General features: G+C 43.4%; 1 protein-coding gene across 4 annotated transcripts in view; it reads left to right on the top strand.

The window, feature by feature from the left end:
- CACNA2D3 (calcium voltage-gated channel auxiliary subunit alpha2delta 3) overlaps window positions 1-18641 on the top strand; it is a 948786-nt gene that overhangs the window by 708476 nt on the left and 221669 nt on the right. For all 4 annotated transcript variants that reach the window (XM_073010036.1, XM_073010035.1, XM_073010037.1 and 1 more), the window contains 3 exons: window positions 9296-9367; window positions 10705-10785; window positions 17982-18056. In XM_073010036.1, coding sequence (XP_072866137.1) covers window positions 9296-9367; window positions 10705-10785; window positions 17982-18056 — 228 coding nt within the window. The remainder of the gene's footprint in view (window positions 1-9295; window positions 9368-10704; window positions 10786-17981; window positions 18057-18641) is intronic.

Below are 18641 nucleotides of genomic sequence, written 5' to 3'. Positions count from 1 at the left end.
GTTCTCATTTCCACTTAGTTAGGGAAGGTTTTATGGAGGAAGCAGCATTTCAGGGGGTCTTTAAACAAGGAGAAGGTTTTGTCCTAGGGCCCCAAAGCTCTGACAGTTGCCTGTGTTTTCAGGCATCTATTTGGAGGTGTCTAAGCCATGTTTGTGAAAATATGAACATTTGGCCACCATGGGGGGTCAATTATGTGTCATGGCTCATCATAAATATTGACCAAAATCCAATGCCTCATGATAATTTTCACTGTCATTAGTCCTGGGCATTCTTGAAATAAGCAGGTTATACCCAAATAAACCAACAAAGTGGTTTCCAAGACAGCTTTCAGATATGTTAATCAGTGATATTCTCATGACCATGGCTTTATTTATATGTGTTCCTGGCCAAAGGCAGTATCCTCCCTCTATCTAGATGTTTACTCATAAAACATATTCCTTGCTTAATGACATATCCTAGAATCACTGGAACAAAAGGACAGAATATCAAAATGTTCCTGAATAATAACAATTTTATGAGAAGAGGACTGTTTTTAGATTCTCATATAGATGTTCCAAGATTGTCCAGCATTATATTCACAAAGTTGTCTTCAGTTTGTTAAGAAGAGAAAGAGAACAAACAAATTCAACAATTTAGCTCATACGAGATGCAGTTAAAGTTCAAAGAAGGAAATCTGTTTACTTTTGTATTTAAACAAGTTAAAATGCAGTGAAATCTCATAGAAGAATACAGAATCTCCAAATCTCAAATGCAAGTAATAACGATTCAGTAAGAAGAGGGAAAATGTTTTGGCTAAAAGCAAAATATCTTTTATGTAGCATTGTCAAGGATTTAGTGACACATTTTACCAAGACAATCAAGTGAAAAGCAAGAGGACATGTTACTTGAAAGGTTTACTAACTTCTTATTCTTGTTTCTTATTCATATTGTAAAGTCTCTCAATTAAACCTCTCACAATAAGCAAACCTCAAGATTATCACTAACAGTAGTGGAAATCTAAAGAATATGAGAGTAAAATCCACAGCCAGAGTCAGATGATGTTAACATTAGCCGAGTAGGCAGTATCAATACTGTGGTCCCTTTCCAGGCATGAGATGCAATAGGATTTCCTTGCCCCACATTTCAGTGGATTTTCACCTGTGTTATTCCTCCAACGGGTGTCTGTATCTCTACTGGGGGTGTGTCTCCAGAGAAAACATCCTCCTGAACATGCCCAGTACAATCTTACTAGATTCTTTCCCTGACATGTCTGCCCAGTGTTGAGGATAAGAGATGTTGTGATGATGGAAAGGGGTGGGAGATTTGGGGGTGGTGGAGGTAGGTGACCATTGAAAGGTTAGGTACAAAAGACTTTTTTGGCTGGTGGAGGAGGGAAGGGTGCAGAGGTTTTGTTTGGGGAAGGTATCTAAATTGCCACATAGTCTGCTTACATTCCCTTTTCCCGATGTACATTTCCCTGCTCTTTGCCCTGGTGCCCTCACAAACTAATCATTCAGAGAGTTGTTCTGATGGCTTTCTGTTGTCTTCCTCTCTCCTTGCCATGGAGTGTGCAAACTGCAGGGCATAGGTGACATTTCTTCCCACCTTCACCCCATTAACCCTATTATGTGCTACCCAGAAAATGGCCCTTAAGAATTCCCAAGTCATTGATAAACTTAAGCTCATGGGGAGAGGCAAAGGTGCCAAGGAGTTGGTGTCCCTTTTGTTCAAGCTGCGTTTGAGAAAGTGGGTGTGAAAGAACCTCTCCTTTGCTGTGCTTGCCTGTCACATTCTCAGATTCTGCATATCTTTTCTTCTTCTTCCTCTTTTTTTTTTTTTGAGACAGAGTTTTGCTCTGTCGCCCAGGTTGGAGTGCAGTGGCGTGATCTTGGCTCACTGCAACCTCTGCCTCCCGGGGTCAAGCAGTTCTCTGCCTCAGAATCCTGGGTAGCTGGGATTACAGGCGCCCACCACCATGCCTGTCTAATTTTTTGTATTCTTAGTAGAGACGGGGTTTCACTGTCTTGGCCGGGCTGATCTTGAACTCCTGACCTCATGATCCACCTGCCTCGGCCTCCCAAAGTGCTGGGATTACAGGCGTGAGCCACTGCGCCCAGCCCAGATTCTGGGTATCTTAAGGAATCAGTGGTTCTCTTTTCATAATGTCTCATCTGATTTATAGATGTGCACAGCTGTGTTTCTTCACCTCTTAGAACTACTACTTTTCTGTCAAGGCAAATGTTATCAGACCTAAATATTGATAACAGCCAGCCTTTGCCTCAGTTGGGTAGGTAACTAAATGGCATCAGCTGGCATTTAAATACCTTTTTTTAAGTTTCTGAGATGGAGTCTCACTCTGTTGTCCAGGCGTTGCACAATGGCGCGATCTCGGCTTGCTGCAACGGTCACCTCCTGGGCTGAAGCAGTTCTGCCTCAGCCTCCCAGAGTAGCTGGAATTACAGGAGTGCCCCACCACCATGCCCAGCTAATTTTTGTATTTTTAGTGGAGACGGGTTTTCCCCACATTGGCCAAGTTGGTCTCAAACTGCCAGCCTCAGGTGATCCGCCCGCCTTGGCCTCCCAAAGTGCTGGGATTACAGGCGTGAGTTACCGCGCCTGGCCCCTAAGATAGGTTTTTGTTGGTAAGGTCCATACTCTGGAAACGGCTTTTTGTCGTCCAGGACCTCATGCCTGCAATTTACCCTGATGGCCACTAGATGGTAGCAGTGTCTTTTCATAGAGTGCACGTTGAGGTTCCTCACAGGTGCTGAAAGGAAGACAGCAGAAACACAGCTGCGTACTCACAAGTTATACACACACATAGAAAATATTTGTGTATTTTTTAGTAGAGACGGGGTTTCACCGGGTTAGCCAGGATGGTCTCGATCTCCTGACCTCGTGATCCGCCCGTCTCGGCCTCCCAAAAAACTAGCCGGGCGAGGTGGCGGGCGCCTGTAGTCCCAGCTACTCGGGAGGCTGAGGCAGGAGAAAGGCCATGAACCCGGGAGGTGGAGCTTGCAGTGAGCTGAGATCCGGCCACTGCACTCCAGCCTGGGCGACAGAGCGAGACTCTGTCTCAAAAAAAAAAAAAAAAAAAAGAAAATATTTATGTATTATAGTATTATACATTTATATTATTTACTAACATAATCAATATGTTGATCAATGTTAATAAAGCAAAACACTAATGTAAGAGGAGCAAAATATAGAAGAAATATGATATTTGATGAGAGTTAGTGGATTAGCTTTTGTTCTTGACTTGGAGCCAGTCCTGTATCTGAGCCGAGTTCACCATTTGTGCACAACCTTCCCTTTAAGCCCAAGCCTCCAGGGCTGAGCAGATCTGGCAGGAGACTCCGCTGAAAACCACCTGGCAGTCCTCAAATGGGCTGCCAAGAGTGCTGTCCTTGGCTTGCTCAGATGCCTTCCAGGTCCAGCTTGCCTCCTTTCTCTGCAGCTTGGCATTCACCCCCAGAGGCTTCCAGCTGCAGGAGAAATAGAAGCTTCTGCAACCAGCCCTGGCAAGCTTTCTCTGAATAGAGAGATGAAAAAGGCAACCCAAACAGCTGTCCTTCAAAGGTGGAGGCTGCCCAGGCAGCAAGCACATAGCCACAACTGCTACCCACCATGGGGATCCACTGGGGAAGCGGCCAAACTTCTACTCATTGTGAAGGCTTGACATAAAATTCTAGTGACAGTAGTCTTTTGTACCATCATAAAGAGTGGTCATTACCATCAGTATTCGGGTACTTTGCAGGTACCTAAATTTCTTCCCTTGTGGGAAAGACACGCAACCACCCATCTTGGGAATGTTGGTGCCCTTTTCCCTTTGACCTTTTTGGCCTTAGAAATTTCTCCTTTGTGTGGATTGTACATGGCACTTGGGACCACCTCAGTGGGTATCTAGAGCTGCCTAGGTCATTTATGGCCCAGAATGGCACTTCTAAGAGTCACAAATCCATTTCATGCTCATTGGAGCTGAAAGAAAAAACTTACTGGCTCAAGCAACGCAATAATGGAAAAGGGCATTGGTGGAATTGATCTTGGGAATGAAGGCATTCAGGGATTGGTACCCTCCCGCCCTTTCCCTCTTTTTTTTCCTCCCTCCCTCTTTCTCTCTTCTCCATCATACACAGAGCACATGCACGCGCGCGTGCGCTTGCGCGCGCACACACACACACACATTCATCTCTCCTCCTCTCTGTGGGTTTGTGTTTTTCAGTCTCATCGCCTCTCTGTGTGGCAAGGGGACATGGCTGTCAAGCTGACGTTCTTATAGCCATTCACAAGGGAGAGTAGGGAGTCTTTCCCATTTGCTGCAGGTCGGAAAAAGAAAAAAATCTCAGGTAGCCTAGCCTGAACTGCATGCCTAACTAATAAACTTACCAGTGCAGCTCAGGCAGAGTGTGTGTGTGCACACTTGTGTGCATGAAATGCTCTGGTTAACACAGCTTGGGTCAGCTGTCCATCCCCACACTCAGGATGGGAGAGCTTGACTGCTAAGAAACCTTGTGGTTGGAGGGGATGAAGACGACTTTCCTAAAGGGAGCAGGTGACACCTACAGAAGAAGGAAAAGAAAGGTGCCAGGCAGTTTACAAGATGTCTACCCCTGCATTGTTCCATTTACCAATATCCTTAAGTATAAAGCAATGGAATGAAATCGCTCTGCGGCAGACTACTTTCTCCTGCTTTTGTTAGACTGGCTTTCAGGAAGCATTCTGAATCTGTCATATAAACCCTGACAGATATTGATAAACACCAGGCATTTTCGCTTTAGTTCATGCTAGACCTGGAAAAGAGAGCCTCTCTGCTTGCCAAATGAGAGCCAGCATGCCATCCCCAGCCAGTTCTTCCTCCACCATGTTAGCTTTTCTTTCTCCCCTGGCGGACTCTAGGCTCCTTGGGGATAAGACTCATGCCTTATTTCTAGTTGTCTTTCCAGCACATGGCATGGAACCTGGCACATAGCTGATGCTCAAGGAGTGTTTATTAAGGAAATCAATGAGTAAGTGACTAGGCCAGCAGCAAAATGGATGGATTCACAAGTCTTGTGTTGTTATGCTCTCTGGGGTCATGCCCTAGGGCTAGCCATGTTGCCAACTGATGCCATCAGTGGGAAACTAATCAAGCATTAAGGAGGAGGCCTGGCATGACCGCGTGGACCTTGCACATGAGTTCGAATGCATATTCATATGAGCCTACATGCATGATTAACTTGGGAAGCTGACAGGAAGCAGTCAATCTGTTGAGCAAGTTTGGGTTTTATAAACCAGGTGTTCAGTATTATTATTCATCATTTCCTTTGATACCCGAACGGTCCCCATTATGTAGCATGGGAAATGAAGGATATGGAATAATATACACTTATTATACAACAGAGCACCACAGCCACAGATTTCGGAGGCCCACTCAAAGCCTGGGCAAGTGTAAGTGCACAGCAGTTCATTTTGAGATTCCCATTTGGACTTGAGTTAATGGGATTTTGCCCAGATGGACCATGGTGACCCCCATCTCCTGCTCCTATCCCTTGGAAAATGAATGTTGACTCTACATCTGCATTTTTCTTGGAAGCCAGATGTATGAATCATAAGCAGTGCTCTTGCTTCAGTAGCAGCTACAGGTTGGGGGGCCACAGAAAAGCAGGGACCCCCTAAGTGTGTTGGGAGACAGAGGGTTTCTGGCCATAGTTGGCTGCATAACTTCTGCTTGGTGGTGTGGGAAAAAGAAAAAAAAAAACTTGCCATTGACTGCTATTTCCTATGGCAAGAGTATAGAATGCCTTTCCATCATAAAGTGCTTACAGTATAAATGAACTTGCAAATTGATGTGTTTCTCCAGGAAATGTTTAAGATTCACAGAGTCCAGACCTGTGGGGACTGGGAGTGATGGAGCTGGTGGGTGCAGAAGAGAGTCTTAATTTTCTGTAAATGGTATTTCCGTGTTCCTGCCAGCCCTTGTTGCCATGATGATGAACTGGTATATATAGGAAAGCCTACGGGTGAGGGTTCTGGCCAAGCCAATTCAAATTGGGGCCAGAACTACCCCTAGGAGAGGTCCATGAGATCATTGGCCCATATGTGAACTGTTGCCAGACTGAACTCACTGCATTTCCTTTGTTTACCTGGGGCTGGTTACAAATGAATGGTTTCAGTACAAATGTAATATTATGGGTTTCTTATTTAAAGTAATGATGCAGTAATTACATTTGGAATTAGCTCCTGAGTGAAGTTGATACTATATTCTGGATTAATATTTTGAAGTTAGTTTCTCATAATCTTGTCTTTGTGCCAGGACAATTACTAGTGATTTATAACTGATTTTTACTGGTTGGAGGAAAAAGGCTTCATTTCTCATTATTGTCAATGATATGTTTTGATTTCATCCATGATACATGTTGGCACTGCTTGAAATTTGATTTGAGTTGCAAAGTGGAAGTTGTCCAGGGTTATGGATCAGCTCAAATCAGTTTTCTTTATAGCATTAACAATTAATCAAGGAGTCAGAATATGGAAAGACTTCTAATTCTAAGAGAACTATTTACCGTGGGCTGGTTCTGCCTTTGAAAATGTCCTTGCAGGTTTCCAATGGTGGCCATAGTATGCTTTGAGTATTTTAAGCAAGATGTTAGAACCATGTTCCCCAAAACTGTTATAGACTGTATATACTGGTTGACTTGGTTCGTGGCAACACTAACAGTCAGCATCACCTCATAGTTAATATTTTTTGGTTGTTATATTGATGAATTAAATTTTGTTTACATATTCTTACACCCAAATTAGGATGCCCAAAATAATCACTTACATGATTAGCATGTATATTATTAGTCATGGTTCTCTAGAGATATCCTATAGAGCTAGAGATAGGCTATATAGATAGGGTGGGGAAGAATTTAGTTTAAGGAATTGGGTTACACAATTGTGGGGCTGGAAAGTTTGAAATCTGTAAGGCAGGCAGGCTGGCATGCTGGAAATTCCAACAAGAGTTTATGTTGCACTCTTGAGTTTGAAGGCAGTCTACAGGGAGAATTCCTTCTTTTGAGGGGGGCCTTGTCTTTTGTTTTAAGGCCATCACCAATTGGATGAGACCCACCCACATTATGGAGGATAATCTTCTTTACTCAAAGTCTACTGATTAAAATGTTAGTCACATCTAAAAAAACACCTTCCCAGCAACATCTAGACTGATAGTTGCTCAAACCACTGAGCACGATGGCCTAGCCAAGCTGACACATAAAATTAACCATGTCACCATGAGTTCCCAGTCCTAGATAGACCAGGAGAGTCTTGCTTCGTTTTACTTGTCATGGAGGAATATAGGCCTATCTTGATATCAATGTGAAACTAATAAAAACATGGCCCCCTCCACCCCTGTTGGGATATTTTTTCCAACACCTGCCAGCTTCTCCTTGCTGTCTTGATTATTGATGGAAATGAAGTGGAAAGGATTGCCCTATACCAATGCTTCTTGCATTTTAATATACATACGAATCATTAAAATAATTATTCACATTCAGAGTGTTTGGTATGGGGCCTGAGACTATTTCTAACAAGCATTTAGGTGCTACAGGTGCTGCCATCCTGGGTACTGCATTGTAGGTAGTGACATCCCACAGCTCTAATAATCTATTAGAAGAACAAGGCAAAAGAAAGACTAAGTTTAATGACATTTACTCAAGTGACCAGCCAGTCAATGGGGGCTTCAGATGCTTAGATTTTAGGATCTTCTCTTTATAATGCCTCTTCCCAAGGAGATTGAGGGAGCAACACCTGATTATTCTGTGGAACTAAAGCTATGGAAGAGAAGTGTCCAAACATCAGAAAACACACTAGGTTGCAGATAGTGGATTCTGGTTCACAGATTGCTTCACTTGGGGGCTTGAACAGCCTGTGAAGCCAGAAGGACTTGCCTGGTCAATTTTGGTGCCTGTCAGCGGTGCCTCCAGCCTTAATCTCATTTTGGACTCTGCTACTTACTAGCTGTGTGACCTTGAAGGCAGGGAAAAGAAGCTGGCATCCTTTGAGCACTTCCATATGCCAGGTACCATGCTGGGCAGTTTTCTATTTTGTCTTCATGGCAACAGTGCTGGGGAATAGTGGGCATTATTTCATATGAGCACGTGGAGACTTCACTAGTGCCGTTAGGAAAGATTCAGAGCTGAGATTCAGAACCAGATTTGTCTTGGGCCAAAGCCTACCATGTTCCGAGACTCTGTTTCCCTATTTGTTTGGGACAAAGTAGGGGTTCCTGCCTGTCTCCCAACACTGTGTGAAAAGCAGGTGCAATGGTGTGTCTCCATGTGTCTGTAACCCAATTCAGAGGTTTAAAGACACGGATTACATGCTGTATTTCAAGGGCCACTCTTTTCATTTATTTATTTATTTATTTTATTTTTTTATTTTTTATTTTTTGAGATGGAGTCTTGTTCTCTCACCCAGGCTGGAGTGCAGTGGCGCTATCTCGGCTCACCATAAGCTCTGCCTCCCAGGTTCATGCCATTCTCCTGCCTCAGTCTCCTGAGTAGCTGGGACTACAGGCACCTGCCACCACACCTGGCTACTTTTTTGTATTTTTGGTAGAGACGGGGTTTTACCGTGTTAGCCAGGATGGTCTCCATCTCCTGACCTTGTGATCTGCCTGCCTCGGCCTCCCAAAGTGCTGGGATTACAGGCATGAGCCACCGCGCCTGTCCTCAAGGGCCATTCTTATAAGAGAAATGATGACTTTCTTCATCATGATTTTAGAAGTCAGATGATAAAGTTATCATTTAATTTTGTTTTTGTTTTATTTGTTTTCCATCTGGGACTGGCATTCAGAGACCCAGAGAGGTAAAAGGACATTGACTGGCTGCCTTGGGGGAAATAAATGCTTCCAGATTCTGTCCTTTTTAGCAGGGGCCACTCACCAGACCTTTTATGCACATGCTTTCTGATCCTCAATATTTAGATTAAGGAGAAGCACTCTTATGAAACATAAATGTCTGGGAGGTAAAATAGTAAAATAAACCTGTGCCAATAAAATAAAAAGAATCAGGAAGATCCAAGCAAGGCTCTATTTGAACCAAAGTGGCTGAAAACAGAGAACAGATCTGCTGGAGTGACTAACGACAGCTGATTTGTTTCCCCAGCAGGGGACTGGGACTGTCCTCTGCAAATCCAGGAGATATGTTGTGCTCCCTGCTCCACTGAAGGCTTGGGTAGGCACTGGTCCATCTCAACAGCCCCTGGTCTGGAAAGGACATGATTGTCAAGGGGGTGGCCTCCAGAACTGTGGTTTCCAGACCATTCCCTGGTAACTGGCTTTTCTCTTCCATCCAGCTGACTGATGATCAGGGCCCCGTCCTGATGACCACTGTAGCCATGCCTGTGTTTAGTAAGCAGAACGAAACCGTGAGTACAGTGGCTGAGCTTCCTGCTTGATGCTAGGAGGGTGGTTTTCTCAGACCCCCTCTGACTCCAGCTCTGGTGACTTTTGATTTTTAAGCATAGGATGTGTGTCATTTTTCCTTATTGTTTGATCTTGCCGTTAGAATCACCAAATCAAAACCAGATGAGAGGAACCCAGACTGACGTCATTTTGGAGTTCGCAGCACCTTTCCAAAGTTTAAGTGTTAGAGGACCAGAGGAGAAAAAGCCGCAGAGACCATCTTTGATTGTGGTGCACTGACCACTCTCATTTATAGTTACCAGCCTTTTATTAGCTTCCTAGGACTGTTGGGAACAAAGTGCCACAAACTGGGTGGCTTAAAAAATAGAAATTTCTCCTCTCACAATTCTAGAAGCTGGAAATCTGAAATCAAGATATCGGCAGGGCCATGCTCCCTCCGAAGGTTCTAGGGGAGAATTTCTCCTTGCCTCTTTCAGCTTCTCCGGGCCCCGGGCATTCCTTGGCTTGTGGCAGTGTCACTCCAATCTCTGCCTCTGTTTTCGTGTGACCTGTTCCTCTTATGCGTTTCTCTGTGTCCTTCCCTCTTGGAAGGAAATCAGTCATGGGATTTAGGGTCCACCCTAAATCCAGGATGATTTCATCTCAAGATCCTTAATGATTACGTATGCAAAGATGCTATTTCCAAATAGCATTATATTCTCAGGTTCTAGGTGGACATGAGGTTTGGGGGGACACTGTTCAACCCACCACAAAACCTTTAAAAAAGCAATGGCCTTTCTGACATTGGAAAGTTTTAGCAAATCACAATGGTTACATGCCTTGGAAAATGGGGCTCTGGAGGCCTATTCCTTCACCCTGGTCCTCAGTTGGTAAAAGTGTTAGGGTTATTATATATTTCTCTGGCTATTTAGTCTCTCTCTCCTGGGCACCAGATGGCAGTGTAAATGGAGAAAGCAGTTAACATACTATCTTTCCTGTAAAAAGCTTTCATAAGAGAAACTGGTGAATATTTAGAGCCCTTAGCTGCTGAAACTCTTGTGTTTCTTCAAATCCGTGTTTAATTTTCAAGACAGGAGAGACAAGCTATTACAGTGTCTTGGTAGGAGTATGTCTTGGTAGGAGTATTAACGGTTGGCCTGAGAAGCTCTCGTTTTACCCAGTAACATTTTAGGTAGAGGGTGGGGGATAGAAGAGACCGTTCTTGGAGATATGGGTTAATCCTCAATCTCTATCAGTTTGGGGAAGGCACCAGGCAGACGGTATGTGACTTCTCATGAGATTCTGTTTCTTTTGCCAAGTTAACTTACTGTTGTTATAGTTCAATGTTTATTTTCGACAGAGATCGAAGGGCATTCTCCTGGGAGTGGTTGGCACAGATGTCCCAGTGAAAGAACTTCTGAAGACCATCCCCAAATACAAGGTAATGAGTGACCTAGTCACTGAAATCAAAGCAACAGAGACACCCAGAGCCTTATTTTCACAAAATTCAGGCTTCTAACTCTACTTTGGAGCGATGTTTTTGCTCACCACTATTACAACCTGTTAGCTTGTCTTTGTACCATCTGCACAGTTATTTAAAAGGTTTTTTTTTTTAATTTACAATGACTTGCTGTTTTTCTCATTTATCTCCTCTAACCTCAGTTTAAAGAATCAATGTTATATTGTAAGTTTTGACGTGATCATTGAATTTTTCTGATACACACACGACACTGACATGACTGGTTTGCCTTTTAAAAAGATAGTCCAGAGAGTTCTTAGAACCCATCCAGAAAACTCTCCTATTTCCTGGTGGGCACTCTTTGGAAAAACAAATCAAAAAGTGGGAGGGGGATGCCCTTGAGGCACAACCCGGGCACACAGCACTGCCCAGGAGTGCTCTGAATGTAGGCGTGAGCATGTGCATGCCAGAGGCATCAGAGAGCAGCCTCCACCAGATCTGGTTGGTTCCTGCACAGGGGCAAACACCACATCCACCCTCTCATCCCCCAGCACCAAGCAGACCGGCTAGCTGGTCTCCATTTCTGGCCCACTCAGATTAACGAGGGTTCTCTTTGTCTCCATCTAAAGGGAGCCCAGGAATCAGGAATTATTGGCTGCCAGGGGCTTCTTTCTTAGCACCACCCTCCCTGATGTACTGGGCCCTGATTCACCACAGCTGTCTAGGGGGACCTGGGCTTTTCTGGGCCTCAGGTGGAGGCAGGCAGTGGTTAGAGCTTGACTCTGCAGGTTCCTGGCTCCATCATTGACAAGTCCCTCCTATCCCTCATTCCCCATCTGTCGATGGTGACCACCAGCTTCATCCACCAGGGCTTTTATAATTGGAGTTAAGTTCCCAGAGGCATGAAAGGACATTTCATTGATCCAAACCCATAATAAATGTTGGAAACTGTAGTTCCTGAGAAATTGAAAGTCAAGGATGGAGATAAGGGCAGACTTTGAGGCCCCTAAAGATAGTGGACTTTACTTTTGATGAAATCGCGAGACCTAGGTGTCCAGAACTGCTGGGTCAGTTTCAGAAAAGGCATCCCACCTGCAGAGAACATTTCCAAACAATTCTTGAGCCTCTTATTTCACATGAGGAGATTTAGAAACCTAAGCACTGGGCCACTACTTGATACGCGTCCAATAAATCAAGAAAGAAGGAACATGACAAGGAACCAGTAACAATTATCCTTTGTGTCAGTTTCTCCAAGCTTCCTCTACCAGGCAACGTGCAGAGCTCTTTATGGCATTATCTCGCTTACTAATTAGACATTACAGTCACCCCCATTTTATAGTTAAAGAAACTGAGGCACAGAAAGTTTAAATATCTTGCCAAATCTCACACCTTGCAAGCAGGAGAACCGTGACATTTTTTTTTCCTTTGTTTTTTTTTTTTTTTGAGACGGAGTCTCGCTCTGTGGCCCAGGCTGGAGTGCAGTGGCACCATCTCAGCTCACTGCAACCTCCTCCACCTCCTGGGTTCAAGTGATTCTTCTGCCTCAGCTTCCTGAGTAGCTGGGATTACAAGTGCACGCCACCATGCCTGGCTAATTTTTGTCCCTTTAGTAGAGATGGGGTTTCACCATGTTGGTCAGGCTGGTCTTGAACTCCTGACTTCATGATCCACCCGCCTCAGCCTCCCAAAGTACTGGGATTACAGGCGTGAACCACCGCGCCTGGCCAAGAACCATGATTTTAACCTCTGTAACCATAGCGCTACCAAGAACAATAAGAACAATGACAATTGTAATAATAATAATTAAAATAAAATAATAATAATAACTAAAATACACTAAAACATTTATTGAACTTCTTACTATGTGGTTGGTGTCATCCAAAGTACCTTATATGCATTATTCCTATTGAATTCTTACTACATTCCCATGAAGTGGGGACCCTTTGACCTCATTTTTACTTAAGGATGCTTGAAATAACTTTCTCAACATCATTCTGCTAGTAACAGATGAAGGAAACAAAGCATGGGAGTAGAGGAAGAAGATCAGGTATAGAAAATTAACCAGCAGTGCTTGAAATGCAGGCATGTGTGTTTTGTGCTTTTCCAAGGGCCAAGCTGGGAACCAGAGATGCAGATGTGTCGTAAGTTAACCTAGGGCACCCTTCCCTCTGGTTCCCATACAGAGCCTTGTGAAAGGGGTGTGTGTCAGCCAGGGACAGCCATGGCCAAATGGGCCTCTCTCATCCAGGAGAGGAGAGCTCCAGGGAACAGAGTTCAGGTCGCACCTTGCCCTCCTGATTAACACCTTGTAAAGATGAGTCAGCTCTTGGCTCTTGGGGTTCTCCCAGAAGATAGAATTCTTTCTTTCTCCCTTAGCTTCATAGATTTTCCCACAAGCAATCAGACTTCCTGTAATTTTTATTAAGAATTCCAGACACCCCAGCAATAATTTCCAGACACCACGACCTCTGTTAACATAACGAGCCATTTTATAATTGGGTTCACTTCATTAGCCCAGTCTCTCCAGTTGGAGGGGAAGTGCCTCCTTTCCCCAGGCTGTTGGACCATGCGGCTCCTGGCCTCCAGGAGAACATGCCTCTGATCCAGGGCCCCTTTGGCAAGCCCCTTTCCACAAGTACTGGAAGGCCTTGTGTCCGATCTGTTCTCCATTACTCCATGGGACTGTACATTAGAATGGACGGGAAGACTGGTTCTATTTTTGTTGAAACCAAAATTAGCGATTTCATCAGTATATTGATTTGTGGCCAAAAACTAATGCTGGATGTTGTCATATAAGCTTTTAATTATTTGAGAGACTCATCCACAGAATGTGTTATATTCTGAGATGTGGTCAGAGCTGCCCTTCCTACATCTACATTAGGATATAGCTGTATGCCATCAACCAACACACAAAACATTCCGATGTTATTTTCTCAGAATGCTTCCCTGGGGAGGATTTTAACCAGTTTCTGAATATCAGGAAGACTTTCTCAGGCACAGGCTTAAGAAGAACTGGCTGTGCATCTGCTGGAGCAAATCGGCTTCTCCTTTCCAGCTCATTTTTAATATTTAGTTGTAATTTTCAAGATGAGCTAGATAATATTTGAGTAAAACGATAAATGTCTTAAAGACACAAACTAACTGAATGCCACCCGCGTGCCTGACTTTGTGCTAGGGACTGTAGAAGTCAAAGGTAAGTGAGGTGGTGCCTTTCCCACAAAGAGCTCATTCTGATGGAGGAAGTACTATCTCCAGTTATTTCTCTTTTCTTTTCTTTTCTTTTTTTTTCTTTTTTTTTCTTTCTGTCTGTTCGTTCTTTTCTTTTCTTTTCTTTTCTTTTCTTTTCTTTTCTTTTCTTCTTTCTTTCTCAGGGTCTGGCTCTACACCCAGGCTGGAGTACCTGTGGCGTGATCTGGGCTCACTGCAACCTCTGCCTTCCAGGTTCAAGCGATTCTCCTGCCTCAGCCTCCAGAGTATCTGGGATTACAGGCACCCACCATCATGCCTGGCTAATTTTTGTATTTTGTATTTTTTAGTAGAGACGGGGTTTCACCATGTTGGCCAGGCTGGTCTCGAACCCCTAACCTCATGTGATCCACCCGCCTCAGCCTCCCAAAGTGCTGAGATTACAGGCGTGAGCCACCACGCCTGACCACCTCCAGTTCTTTCTAGGACAAATCAGAGTACAGAAAGAGAACTACGTAGGGTTGAGAGGCAGAAAAGTGAGTGTACCTTTTTTTTTTTTTTTTTTCTTTGAGCCTCATTCTGTTCTCCAGGCTGGAGTGCAGTGGTGCAATCTCAGCTCACTGCAACCTCTGCCTCCTGGGTTCAAGCGATTCTCCTGCCTCAGCCTCCCAAGTAGCTGGGATTACAGGTGCCCACCACCATGCCTGGCTAATTTTTGTATTTTTAGTAGAGATGGAGTTTCACTATGTTGGTCAGGCTGGTCTCGAACTCCTGACCTCAGGTGATCCACCTGCCTTGCCCTCTCAAACTGCTGGGATTACAGGCATGAGCCACTGTGCTTGGCCAAGTATAGCATTTTTAGGTGCTAGGGTAAACATAGTGATGATGGTATGGAAAGGACAAAGCAAAGTGCAGGTGAGGAGAGCCTTTTTACAAGAGATGAACTGAGGATGAGCTTATAGCATGGGTGAGGATTAGCCACAGGGAGAGAGAAGGAGGGGTTCCTTGGGTAGCTGACACTGTGCGAGTCAAGATCTGGCTAAGAGAGAAAATTGCAGGGGGATTGTTGCTGCCGTATGCTTTGAGTGACAGTGAGTGAAGGGAGGCAGGGTTGGGTACTCAGGCAAGGGCCAGATCCCAGGGAGACCTGATGGACAAGCCTGTGGATCTGTCTTACACATGGAAGAGGTTGTTAGTGACTGTTACAAAGGAAAGCAACATGGTCAGAGTTACCTTTGACTTGGATCAACCTGGAGGATGGTTTTGTTGGGGTCAAACTCTGAGGCAGGAAGAGCAGTGAGGACCATTGTGGAAATTTATTGAATTAATATAGTAGTGGGACAGTTGGGTAGCAGGATGGAATTGGAGCAAACCTGGAGAAAACCATTAGTAGGATTTCATACTACTGATGCTGTAGTTTCTAACTGGGGAGTCTGTGTGGGTGGTGGTGCCGCCTACTGAGAGAGAGAGGAGGAAGAGCAGCTTTACAGAACTCCGCTGTGACTGGATGAGTTTGAGGTGTCAGAGGGATGGCCAAAAAGAGATGACCACTACTCTGTTGGATATGTGGTTTGCCACTGAAGGGAGAGACCGAGGCCAGAGTGTGGATCTGGGGAACAACAGCACAGATGTGGTCACTGCAGCTTATTGAGAGAGAGGAGAGCTAAGGCAGACAGTGGGTCCTGGGGACAGAATCTTAGGGAAAATGAGTACTTGAGGAATGGGTGAAGGACAAAGATCCTGTGAAGAGGAGGAGGCCCAGGAGTGTGGGACCTGGAAACTGAGGGAATAGTGTTGAGGAAGAGGAAGCAATGGGCTAAGAAAAGTAGGAAGATTTGAGGGAGAAAATCCTGTAGGGTTTGGCAATGAAGAGGCCCCTGGCAATCATAGAGAAAGGGATTTCCATGGCATATTTGGTGGTGGAGGGAGGGAAAAGCAGAGTGCAGTGGGTTGAGGCATGAAGGGGCAATGAGGAAACAGAGATGGCCGTTGGTTAATGAATGCAGGACATTGGGATGGGAAGATGACCTCAGCTTCTGCATTCTGGGGGAGGAAGCAGAGAATTTAGCTAAGCTATGTAGAATCTGCACTAAATGCAGTTTCTTTTATTGTTTCCCTACTTCCACCTTTTTCTCTTTCTTCTTTCCCTACTCATCTTCTCTCCGTCCCAACCACCCCGCCATATATTTTTAACCACATGATAGGACCCTTGCCCTCATGGAACTTACATTCTGGTAGGGGAGGCAGGCATGAAATAATCAAGTCTTGATTACTTATACTCAACCCCACAAATAATAGATTATTATAATTTTGATGGGTACTATAAAAGAAGAGTACAGGCATTAAGAAGAATCCTGCCTTCTTTTGAGTATTGCTTCTCACAAGCAAAACAAGAATCAAAGTAATGTATATTAGAAGGTGCTGAATACATGAGCTGACTATAAAATATTATTTGTTTTGTTTGAGTTTGAATTCCCAATCAAATACCATTTTTGTCTTGAATGGAAAAAGTCAAACTCTCAGAGGTTTTTTTTTTTTTTGACCCCTCCAGTCCATCTTAAACTGAAACATAATAATGGTAATTAATGCAGTGTTGACTGTCTGACATTTTTCCAAGAGACAAGATGAAAGAGATGATATACATCTCAAAGGATAGGAAATCTCTGGTTTATCTTTCACAGCATAATGAAATATATTTTTATCATTAGAGTCAAGTAGAATCTTATTAAGACTTGCTGTGCAAGGTAACTCCAGGAGAAGATGTCTGTTGCCCTTGACTACCACGTGCATATTTGCTTTATGTAATGCAACGGAAACTTTTAATTGCCAGTGTTAAATTCTCTGAAGTTAATTTCACATCACCTTGACATTAAGCTAACAAGCAGACAGGGTCATTCCTGGTTTGTAAACTCTGTTGTCTGGATCATTTAATAGTATCATATTCAAGAATGTGAATGGCAGAGAATTTAAAGAAAATTAACAGTGGGGCTCAGAACTGTGAAATAACTCCTCAGGAAAAAAAAAATAGAGAATTTCTTTTTTTCTTCTCCCCTTTCACTGCTCTGGCAAAACTGGGTTACATTTTCTTTCTTCAGAGAGACAGATCAGTATGGGTTTTATGCCAGAGGCCGTTTTAATACATGAATGATTTGTAGGTAAATTTATTGTAGCCAATGGGTGCAGTCAACTGTGTAATAGAAATATTGTCAAAAAGCCGGGATTATTATTTAAATAAGTGCAGTGTTAAATTTGATTACATACTTTTTAAAGCTAATAAAACATTTCATTGCTCACAAACTATTTCCCATAGTCCCATTTAGTCAGAAAACATAAATTAAGTGAGGCTCTGCATAGAAAATTACCCAGGCTTTGTGTTGATGGAAGCATGCATGGAAAAGCTAGGCAACCACACAATTTGAAGACGAAAGGATATGAAAAGGGTTGCCAGGCTCCTGTGTAGGCTGGGGCATGGGGACACTTTGTATTTGAATCATGATGGAAAATGACAGCCTAGGGGAGCACCAATTTGAGATGGCCCCTGTGGGCATGGAATTATAGAAAGTCTAGAAGTGGGGCAGCGTGGGGACCCCGCTTTCCTTATTACAAGCAGAGAGAAGACACCTCCATTGATAAGGTTCTGTGCACTTGGACATAGGGTCTTTCCAGAAACATTAGCCACTTTCTTGTTAAAAAAAAAATAAATAAAGTAATTGTTTTTGTTTTAAATAAATCTAAATAAAGCCCTAGGATGCCAATGTGGGGATGTGACATTTTAAATTGTGCTATTTGTTGAGCTTATCCTGTGACAGGTCTTCATTTCCACCAAATGTCAAGGATCAGTGCCTTGCATTCATTTTAATGAAATATTGTGCTGATAAGGGTTATGAATGCCAAGTTTAAGCTGTAAATTACTAAATGCTGGGCTGCTTTATGCTTTGTGAATTCACCAGGGAGCAAGCTAATGAAGGTTTCTTTCTTGCTTCCTCTTACAGTTAGGGATTCACGGTTATGCCTTTGCAATCACAAATAATGGATATATCCTGACGCATCCAGAACTCAGGCTGCTGGTAAGAGAAATTATGTACTTCTGCATTTCTGCTTTTATGATTTTGAAAGATTTCCTCAATTCAACAAGGATGACACTTTGCTGCAGTTTTCACTTTTCAAAAACTGTTCAATTCATAGCATTGTAAAGATCGTTACAGAGTTTATAAACTGGTATTTTGACACATAATATATAAATAACGTTGGATAAATATATTTACCATGATGCTTTTGTATATAAAGCCATATATGTCTATATGCATTTATTTATTTAGCTATCTCACATCTGCCAACATATGGAAAAAATGTTTAACTCTAGACAGCATGAAACCTATCATAATGAGTCCCTTTATGTAATACATGGACACTCATACTCCAGCTCTAGACCCACTTACTGCAAGTCTAATTTGACACAATACATTAGACCCAAGATCCCTGGAAATTTATTACGATGGGATTTGCCCCCCAAATTACATTGCTTAAGCCCAGTGCTTCGTGGATAGACGCTATTCAACAGCTTTTTTGTAAAATCAAAGCAGCTTAGATGTTTCTCTATTTCCTGCCTATGTCATATCCAGTAGCATTGCTTGGTAAACTGATGTGTAAAC

Source organism: Chlorocebus sabaeus, chromosome 22 (genome assembly GCF_047675955.1).
Source record: "Chlorocebus sabaeus isolate Y175 chromosome 22, mChlSab1.0.hap1, whole genome shotgun sequence".
Taxonomy (NCBI): Eukaryota; Metazoa; Chordata; class Mammalia; order Primates; family Cercopithecidae; genus Chlorocebus; species Chlorocebus sabaeus.
This window is presented reverse-complemented; position numbering and strand designations above follow the sequence as displayed.